The 10,770-nt window shown below is 31.9% G+C and overlaps 1 protein-coding gene and 1 long non-coding RNA gene across 3 annotated transcripts; one reads left to right on the plus strand and one right to left on the minus strand.

Annotated features, from left to right (window-relative positions):
• Window positions 1-937: 937 nt before the first annotated feature.
• LOC122723188 lies at window positions 938-3,248 on the minus strand. Its single transcript, XR_006350146.1, has 2 exons — window positions 1,438-3,248; window positions 938-1,257 (listed from the first exon to the last, which is right to left on the minus strand). It is a non-coding gene; the product is annotated as an uncharacterized LOC122723188 (long non-coding RNA).
• Window positions 3,249-9,332: 6,084 nt separating this feature from the next.
• On the plus strand, window positions 9,333-10,440 carry LOC110612382 (BURP domain protein RD22). Of its 2 annotated transcripts, none has more exons than XM_043954503.1 (2): window positions 9,333-9,496; window positions 9,602-10,440. In XM_043954503.1, the coding sequence occupies exons 1-2, from the start codon at window positions 9,349-9,351 to the stop codon at window positions 10,369-10,371; spliced, it is 918 nt and encodes a 305-aa protein (XP_043810438.1). In that variant the 5' UTR covers window positions 9,333-9,348; the 3' UTR covers window positions 10,372-10,440. The 2 variants fall into 2 exon arrangements, with proteins under 2 accessions (XP_043810438.1, XP_021608849.2); XM_021753157.2 differs by having other exon boundaries at window positions 9,605-10,440.
• Window positions 10,441-10,770: the final 330 nt, after the last annotated feature.

Below are 10,770 nucleotides of genomic sequence, written 5' to 3' on the forward strand. Positions count from 1 at the left end.
ATTTTAGAAATTTTAATAGACAACCTGTGGATAATAAGGTAGCAGGCAAGCAACCTTTGAATGTGGGTCGAGATAAAGAAGCCAAGAAGGTAAATAATCTCTATGCAAGACCATATGTTGGGAAGTGTCATAAGTTAAATGAGTGTTCTACTCGGAAGACAGTTAACGTGTTGGATCGAAAGGAAGAAGATGAGGAGATAAACTGTGAACCAGATGGGTTTGACGAAGAAGGGGAGGAATATGAATTAAATGAGAGACATACCTATATTGTACGGAGGATGATGCTGGTCCTTAAGCGTGTAGAGGAAATGCAATGGCATCAGTTATTTAGAACTCGTTGCACAATTGGTGACAGGGTGTTTATAGTGGACAGCGGAAGCTACAAGAACATTATCGGGAGGGAGACAGTGAAGAAGTTGAAGCTGCCTGTTGAGAAGCACCCAGAACCTTATTCGTTAGGGTGGATTAAATATGATACTGGAAAAATAAATGTGACAAAATGGTGTAAAGTGCCTTTCTCTATAGGCAAATACCACGATACTGTATACTGTGATGTGATAGACATGGATGTGTGTCAACTTACAAAATAGCGACCAATCAGCGACCATTTTTTGGTCGCTAATTTGGTGTCATGGCAAATTAAGTATTACAAAATAGCGACCAATCAGCGACCATTTTTTGATCGCTAATTTGGTGTCATGGCAAATTAAATATTTCAAAATAGTGACCAATCAGCGACCATTTTTTTATCACTAAATTTTGATCGCGAAATTATTGTTGTTTTGATCGCTAATTTGATCGCTATTTCGTTATTATTTGATCGCCTCAAAAAAAAGCATTTGGTCGTTATTTCGTTGCAAATTAATAGTAAAATCAAAAAAATATTTGTTATTTAATTTACTTTTATGGCTGATTAGTCACTAATATTGACCCAAACTTCCCATTGAAAGTTTTAATAATACTATTGACCCAAAAAGTTTCACAGCTTGACTTTTTTTTTTTTGTCGAATTCACAGCTTGACTAAATTCCACAACAATAAGATAGTTAATAAAACAGTACAAATGGACGTTAATCAGTTCTCTGAGAGGGCCAATAAAAAAAACCTAACTCTATTGCTTAATGTTGACTAGATCCTAAGGTATCATCATGTCTTGAACCAACCAATCAAATCCCTCAAGCAGCCCCTCCCCTGTGTATGCGCTACAGCCCACGATTTTCCAATGCCTGGTTTTGTCCATATTCTCCAGTTTTAGTACCTGCAGAAGTTTTGCAAACTCCATTTTAAAATTTCAAAAGACGAAAGCAAGGCTATAAATAAGACATAATAACTTTGGAAGAAAAGAAAATGGAAACCAAAAAATTATATACATATATATATATATATATATATATATATATATATATATATATATATATATATATATAGTAGCTTTAACCTGATTATGTTGGAAGTGTAAGGTCAAGATACTAAGGCATGCTTAACCATTTTGAGCAATTGAGCCTCGTTTTGTCCAAATTAGAGCATATGCAGCATTTAAACAGACCTATGTTAGCCTGGTATAATCAATAATGTATGTTTCCTAAAACATGCACTATGGTGAAATGAAAATCCCCAACACCTTAGCTTTCGTTTTATTAAAATGGAAAGAGGATGCAAGAAAAGGTGAAAAAAAAATAAAACATGAAAAGGGGGGATAGAATTGAATTATAACTCGGAAGAGAAAAGAAAAATCAGCTCATGACAACCATTCTCAATTGCAAATATCAAGAATTACATAGTCAATGATATGGGCATATGACAATTAAAAATTACAATGGAAAAAATTAATTTGAAGGCAAATGTGCTTAATGCAGCTAATAACAGTTCTTATTAAAAACTACCAGCAGTTGAATGAGAAATAAGTTTCGAACTCAAAAAAAATATTTTCTTTTTTTTTTTCAGCATAGCTGGGAGCTTTCTTTGTTTAGCATGAGCAAGAATGAGAGTGTTAAGATGAACAGACAGAAAAGAAAAAGAAAAACACAAAGAAATAGATAAGGAATTAACATATTCATAGGAAGATGGAAGTGATACTTAATACAGAAAAAAAGTTAAGAGAAAGAAAACAGGAATTATAGACCAGCAAATACACCAGCTAACAAGGAATTACTTGGATTTAATCAGCTAGCAATTCAATTCATATTGGATAGAGTAGCAGAAACTATTAGAAGCACTTACATATTTTTCAAGTTCCTGAATTTTTTTCTGAAGTTCAGTCCTTAATCGCATATTCTCCTCTACCTGGGAGTGCAATGCACAATGTTATCAGCAGAGCTGTATTGCTTTACATGACAAAATCAACAAAATAAAACCTATAAATTGAAGAAATCTGGACAAAAAGTTGGCTATGACCCATTAAGACTACCAGTTGCGAATCTCAAATCAAAGAGAAGAATCCAGAGATAGGAGAACAAGGTGGAGGTGGGAGAGTTCAGCTAGTTTTGGATTGGTGGTTTTATTAAATGAGGATAAACAAGTGAAGATTTTGAAGGAGAAGCATAGTTTTAAAATTTGAAATTGTACTCTCTTTTAACTAATTGACTATAAAATTCCTCACAAAAGAACCAAATAAAAAAACATTTTAATTAACTTTAAAATTATATGTTATAGTAATTTTTCCAAAGGATGTCAAATGAATTCAGTATAGCATCAGACATATTAAGCAGCAGAAGCAGAACATCAACCATATAATATAAATTGATATTGCTTATCATAAACCAATACATCAATTCCCAACTATGGATAGCATGTGCCCACAATTTCCAATCACAATGATTTACACCTTCTCTCTTTCTCTTTTCTTTCACGCTAATGGACTCACAAATCCTACTACTCACCTCTCATAACCCTCCTCTCTTCCAACTCCACCTTTCATTCAAAACCCACTAACATGGAGAACTAATCAGTTAATTCATACATCACTCCTCTCCTGTAAAGCCTATTGTTCATTTCATCTACTGATTTTTCCTTAGTTTTTGGATCTAATATTTATTCTTGACCAGATCCTCTATAAATAAATTCTCTTTCTTATGTGAGATTGTCTTTTTTTTTTTTCTGTTCTCTTGCTCTGCACTTTTGATTTTGCTATATTACTTCACTTTTCAAAGGTGAAAACCCAAATTCTATTAGCTAAATAAGAAGAGTTGTACATTGCAGATCTCCTTCTCCTCAATAATAAAGCGTTATTTGGTGTTGAACTATGGAAACATGCCTAGTGTTATTTGGTCGCAATTTCACAGTTTTTTTGTAGTGAAGGCCTTGGCAATATGATGTTGATACGCAGGATTCTGGAAGTTGTAATGTTTACAAACTAGAGAAAGATGGTATGAAGTTTTCATTACTTTCTTTGAAGAGCAAACCTGACATCCCAGATAAGAGCACGTTCTTGACTTTGATAGAAAATTTTGCTACTGAAGTTAAGAAAACAAGGCAGGTGCATGTTTTGATAGTGAAGCAGATTTTGATGAATGAGCCTGAAAAGCAAGTAAAGGAGCAACCAGAATTGGTCTGCCCTCTATTATAAGAGTTCAAAGAATTAATGGAGAAGGACACACCAGATGGATTACCACCCATGAGAGACATTTAGCAACAAATCGATCTTATTCCTAGTGCTAGCCTTTCTAATTTATCTCATTATAGGATAAATCCAAGGGAGAGTGATATTCTAAAGGGAAAGGTAGAAGAACTGCTGCGGAAGGGGCTGATTTGAGAGAGTTTGAGTCTGTGTGCAGTGCCAGCTTTGTTGACACCAAATAAGGATGGAAGCTGGAGAATGTGTATTGACAGTAGGGCAATCAACCGAATTACGGTGGGTTATAAGTTTCCAATTTCGAGGCTGGATGATATGCTAGATAGATTACATGGAGCAAAGTAGTTTTCGAAGCTAGATTTGAAGAATGGGTATTATCATATTCGAATTATACCAGGTGATGAATGGAAGACAACGTTCAAAATCAAAGAGGGCCTCTATGAATGGTTGTTTATGCTTTTCGAGTTGTTAAATGCTCCTAATACATTCATGAGGTTGATGAACCATGTACTTAAACCATTTATTGGCAAGTTTATTATGGTTTATTTTGATGATATTCTCATATATAGTAGTAGTGAAGAGGAGCACATGGCCCACTTGAGAGCTATGCTAGTTTCTTTGAAAGATAATCTTTTGTATGTTAATATCAAAAAGTGCAGTTTTCTAACCCAATAATTAGTGTTCTTGGGATTTGTAATTTTGGATGAGGGTGTTCATATTGATGAGACAAAGATTGCAACAATCAAAGAATGGCCTATGCCCAAAAATGTTTCTGAATTACGCAGTTTCCATGGGTTAGCTAATTTTACAAGAGGTTTATCAAAAATTTCAGTAGTATTGTTGCCCCAATGACAAAGTGTTTGAAGAAAGGGAAGTTTCAGTGGGGAGAAGAGGTAGCCAACAGCTTTGCCATCCTTAAAGAGAAGCTATGTACAATACCAGTACTTGCACTTCCAAACTTTGACAAGCTGTTTGAAGTAGTTTGTGATGCTAGTGGAGTGGGAATAGGAGCTATTTTGTCTCAAAAGAAGAGGCCAGTTGCATTTTTCAGTGAAAAGCTCAGCGATGCAAGGCGCAAATGGAGCACTTATGATAAGAAATTCTATTCTGTATTTCGCACTCTTAAAATATGGAAACATTACTTGTTTGTAAAGGAGTTCGTGATTTATTCAGACTATGAGGCCTTAAAGTACTTGAACAATAAAAAACAGATTAGTACTGATATGCATGCACAATGGTGTCAATACTTGCCGAAGTTTCTTTTTTGTTTTGAAGCATAAATTTTGTGTATAGAATCAGGTAGCTAATGCTTTGAGCCAGAGAGTAATACTGCTACTGACCTTGAGTCAGGAGATAATTGGGTTTGAGCATTTGAAAGAGGAATATGCTCAGGATGATGATTTTGAAGAGATATGGTCCTAAGTATCTACTAATCACCCAGTTTCTTCATTTTATTTATTTGACGTTTACTTGATGCATGAGAACCAGCTATGCTTTCATAAAATATTCTTAAGGGAGAAGGTGATTAGTGATTTGCATGGAGGCGGACTAGTAGGTCACCTTAGGAGGGACAAGACTCTAGCAGCTGTCAAGGAAAGATTTTACTGGCTACACCTGAGAAGGAATGTCTACAGATTTGTAGAGAAGTGTTACACCTATCAGAGATTCAAGGGCCAATTTAAGAACAATGGCTTATATCTGCCTGTGCTAGTCCTAGAAAATATTTGGAAAGATTCTATGCAGTTTGTGTTGGGACTGTCTCGTACACAAAGAGGTGTTGATTCTGTTTTTATTGTGGTTGACAAGTTTTCAAAGATGTCACATTTTATTCCTTGTAAGAAAACCTCAGATGCAGTTATTATTACTAGGTTGTTTTTCAAAGAGATTGTCCGTCTTTATGGGGTTCCAAAATTTATTACCTCAGACCGTGACAGGAAGTTCCTTAGCTATTTTTGGAGGACACTGTAGAAACTATTTGATTTCTCTTTGCAATTCAGCAGTACTGCTCACCTGTAGATTGACGGCCAAATAAAAGTAGTCAACCGAACCCTTGGCAACCTGATTCACAATCTTTGTGGGGATAAACTGAAGCAATGTGATCTTGTTCTTCCTCAAGCTAAATTTGCTTATAACAGTGCACTCTATAGTGCTATTGGTTGTTCACCTTTTTCTGTTGTCTACACCAAGATACCACAACAAACATTAGATTTGATCAAGCTGCCAAAAGGTGCAGATGCTAGTGTTCCAGCAAAGACATAGCAGAGCAGATTGTGGATGTGCATAAAGAAGTCAAGTAGAAATTGGAGCAAGCAAGCTCAAAGTACAAGCAAGTTGCAGATAAGCATAGGTGAGAAGAAGTCTTCCAAGTTGGAGATGCAGTGGTGAAGTTCTTGCACAAGGAGAGGTTCTTAGTTGGTACATTCAGCAAGCTGCAACCCAAAAAGTATAGACCCTATTCAGTACTCAGGCGCATCAATGACAATGTTTATATAATAAATCTTCCTGACACTATGGATATTTTCAAGACATTTAATGTGACGAACATATCCAGATACTATGACTCTGATACTCCTCTGTATTCCAATCTTCCGCTCCACTTGAGGACGAGTTCTTTCCCAGTGGAGGAGAATGGGGACGAGATGGGTTGTAATATTTAGTTCGGGCAGACCGGCCCAAACGCGATCCTTAAGCAGTTAAAAAACGTTTTGCCCATAACTTTTATTATGCATGTCAAAATCAATTCTGAAAGTTCATTCAGAGATATACATTTATTACCTGTCTTTGGCTTCGTACAACCCGTCACAAGGCCTGAGAACATTATTTAGGGTTTCAAAATGGCTTTTGAAATCTTTTTTGTCAGTATTTTGAGATTTTTTTTATACATCTATTTAAAACTAGTGTTATATTTTATGAAAAAGCTTATTTTCTATTCAGAATTATACATTTTTCTCTAAGCTTACATAGAATTTACTTTTGAATACTTTTACACTCGCGTCAAAAAATATTTAAAACAGCTTAAGATAATAAAAATTTTACAATAGAGGGTAGGAGAAAAATTGTTGAAACCATATCATTTTCGAGCAATACAATTCTTAGCTATATATTTTTGTATAAAACCTGCATTAAAAGAAGTTTAGAAAATATTTAGCTTAATTTATGAAGATTATCTTATAAATACTAAATGATTATAAATTATTTAAAATTTATAAATATTAAAAATTTTAAATAATTACGGTTTTAGTTAAAATATTTAAAAGTGATTACTAAACAGGTGAAATATTTGAGTAACAAATAATTTATGAGTATATTTATTATTAAAATTACTAAAAAAACATTAAATAAGATATAGTAATTTGTCACTTCCTTGATGCAGCCAAAATAATAATGGAAGTAGGCAATGATCCATGAGTTGTGAGGATATTTTTAATTTTCAAAATTATTAATAAAATGAATAATAATATTAAAATTTAAAAATATAAAATGTAAAAAAAAAATAAAAAATATATCTTTCATATATGACCTATTAGAAAAGAAAAAATAAATGTTTGCGTAAATTTATCTTTATATCTTCAATTTTTTTCTTAGCCAATAAAATTAAAATTTTAACATTATAGTTACGATTTTAACTAATAAATTAAGTTGAGTTTGTAAAAATTAATTAAAATTATAATATGTTAAAGTTTATTATAATAAACTAATCTCATATCCTAATTTGAAAAATTACGTTAAACCACAAGTTTTTACTAGGTTTATCTGTCATCATTCATATATTAAAATAATACTCCATTTATTATATATTTTTTATATATTTTATTTTTTTTATATATATTAAGAAATATAATTTTTTTTATTATATTCATTTTAAATACATTAAATTTTATTAAATATTTAAAAATATTTTGAGATGTTTTTTGAAAATAAAATAAAAGATTATAATAGTGGATTTATATATTATTATAATTTTAAGATAATAAATTAAAAAAATAAATAAAAATTATGAACAAAAAATATTAAATTTTTATAAATTAATATTCGCATCATTACAAGCTAATTTATTGTAGGGAGATTTATAATTTAATTTCTGGATATTGCTATTATTAACAAGTCGGTCCCTGTATTTTTAGAACCTATTAAAACATTCTTATATTTTCTTTCCGTTAACGAAATAGTCATTTCGTCCCATTTTCCGTTAAAATTAGATAAAGGAGGGGAGAGAAAATTGTTAAAATCTAATTTTACCCTCAAATAAAATCTTTTATTTAGTCATTGGATATTGTTATTATTAATAAGTTAGTCCTTACATTTTCAAAAATCTATTAAAATATTTTTATCTTTTTTCATATATATTAAAACGTCATTATCGTTTCTTTTCGTCAATAAAATAGTCCATATCTTTTCTCATATCTATTAAAACGTCCTTATCGTTTCTTTACATCAACGAAATAGTCCTTCCTTATCGTTTCTGTTTGTCAACAAAATAGTCCCTATCTTTTCTCACATCTATTAAAACGTCCTTATTGTTTCTTTTTGTCAACGAAATAGTCCGATCTTTTCTTTTCTCCTCCTCCTCCTCCTCCTCCTCCTTCGAAGAAGAAGAAGAAGAAGAAGAAGAAGAAGAAGAAGAAGAAGAAGAAGAAGAAGAAGAGAAAGAAGAAGAAGAAGAAGAAGAAGGAGAAGATTGAGAAGAAGAAGAAGAGAAAGAAGAAAAAGAAGAAAAAAGAAGAAAAAGAAGAAGAAGAAGAAGGAGGAGAAGAAGGAGAAGAGAAAGAAGGAGGAGAAGAAGAAGGAGGAGAAGGAGGAGAAGAAGGAGGAGGAGAAGAAGGAGAAGAAGAAGAAGAAGAAGGAGAAGAAAAAGCAGAAGAAGGAGGAAGAATTAATGAATAAGAAAAGAAAGGAGGAGGAGGAGGAAGAGGAGGAGGAGGAGAAAAATAATGGGGATAATTTAGTTTTTTACTATATTTTTAACTGCAAAAATAGACGAAATGATTATTTTGTTAACGGAAAGAAAAAATAAGAACGTTTTAATAGATTTTTAAAAAGATAGGAACTGACTTATTAATAATGGCAATATTTAGGGACTAAATTATAAATTTCTATTTATTCCGATCAAAGCTCAAAAGTCTCCATCAAAGCTCAAAAGTCTCCTTCAAAGCATAAAATTCAAAATGTTGGTTTTATGAGTTTAATATGGAGATTGGAGATAGGAAAATAGCCGTACAATATAAAAAACTTGCAATACCATTGGTTCAATCCATTAAGCTAGAAATTTTCTATTTATTATGATTTTTTTTCCCCTGCCTTTCCAAAGTGTAAAAGTTGCTTTGACAATTTGCGGTTACCAACTAATCAAATAATAATTCCCTCTACAAAATTCAAGTTATTTCCTTAGTCAAGGGAAGAAAATCTTAATTATTTATTTTATCAAGCAGCTAGACCACTGAAGTCAGTGCCACACATCACAATCAAATCAATTACCGTTGAAATAAGATTTGATACATTAAACCATTCGTTGAGTATTAAATATTTCATAAAAATTTAATTCCGTTAATTTTTTATATTAATTTTTTTATTTAAAATGTAAAATTTTAGTTTTTTTAATTAAAAAATTTCATATAATTTTATAAGATTCATTTGATTTTTTTTTTCAAAATTAATCATGCTAAATAAATGGTAAAAATAAAATAAAATAAAAAAGGAAAATTGTTAGTATTATTGTGCTTTTATATCCCACATTCTCAATTTCAATTGATTTAGTTTCCCCTGTATACCAAACTTTACATGGAGTTTCATCTATTTCCCCTCTTTGCTTTATTGCTTGTTTTAGAAGGAATTAATTCTTCCCTCCTACCAGCAGAGGTGTATTGGAGATCCAAGTTACCAAACACTCCCTTGCCAAAAGCTCTACAGGATCTTTTAAAGCCTGCAGGTTCCCTTTTCCACTTAGAGCAAATAAGCTTGATTCATTCTTTTCCATTTTTTTATTAAAAAATTAAAGTACTCTCTTCCTGTTGATTTGCAATTGTATTTTCAGCAGATGAAAGAAAGAAAATCACTTATTCTTTCTCGGAGGATGCTGTTGGAGCAAGGATATGCTATGAAATTAGTTACTGGGAAAAAATGACAAAAATATCTAACCAAAATTCTATACCCAGTAATACAACTACTATATTTTTCTTACAGGATGATCTCCTTCCTGGAAAAAAGATGAAGCTCGCCTTCACTAAATCTACAAATGGGTCAAATTTCCTGCCCCGTGAAATTGCAGAATCCATACCCTTTTCAACCAACAAGCTATCAGAAATTTTAAACCATTTCTCAATAAACCCCAGATCAAAAGAAGCTGAAATCATGAAAATCACCATTGAAGAATGTGAAGCACCAAACGTTAGAGGACAAGACAAATACTGTGCAACATCATTAGAATCATTGGTTGATTTTGCCATTGGAAAGTATGGAAAAAATGTTGAAGCTGTTTTGAATGAGGCAGAAGAAGAGAATGAGTCTCAAGAGTATACAATTCTCAAGGGAATCATAATGGTCGGAGAGGAGCAGATAGTGTGCCATAGGGAGAGATATGTGTATGCTGTATTTTATTGTCATACCATCAAATTCACAAAGGTTTATAGTATTTCAATGGTGGGTGAAGATGGCTCTAAGGCTAAAGCAATTGTTGTTTGCCACACAGATACTTCAGCTTGGAGCCCAAAGCACTATGCCTTCCAGGTCCTCAAGGTCAAGCCAGGAGGACCTCCAATTTGCCACTTCCTTAATGATGATGCCATTGTCTGGGTTCCCTACTAAGTTGTGTACGTTTATGCATTTATATTCTACTGAAAAAGTACTTAATTTTTAGTTTCGCTTAAAGTTTAATTAATCTAATTTGATTAAATAGTTAAAAATATGTATTTCTTAATAAAAACGACAGCTAGATTTATTAATTTATAGTTAATAAGGATATACTTCTGCTTTTATTTTGTGATAATGGATTGATAAATAAATTTCCATTTACAATTTTGTTTCATAATTCATTAATTAACTAATTTTTTTTTATAACTATTAGACATAGTTAATTATTTGCTATGACATATTATTATTATTTGAAAAGAATGGACTAAACTGAAATAAATAAAAATATCCAGCATAAAATATTTATACTAATATTTATGAGAATTAATTGAAGTGATTAAATATTCAAATAAA

This window comes from Manihot esculenta, chromosome 3 (genome assembly GCF_001659605.2).
Source record: "Manihot esculenta cultivar AM560-2 chromosome 3, M.esculenta_v8, whole genome shotgun sequence".
Lineage (NCBI taxonomy): Eukaryota > Viridiplantae > Streptophyta > Magnoliopsida > Malpighiales > Euphorbiaceae > Manihot > Manihot esculenta.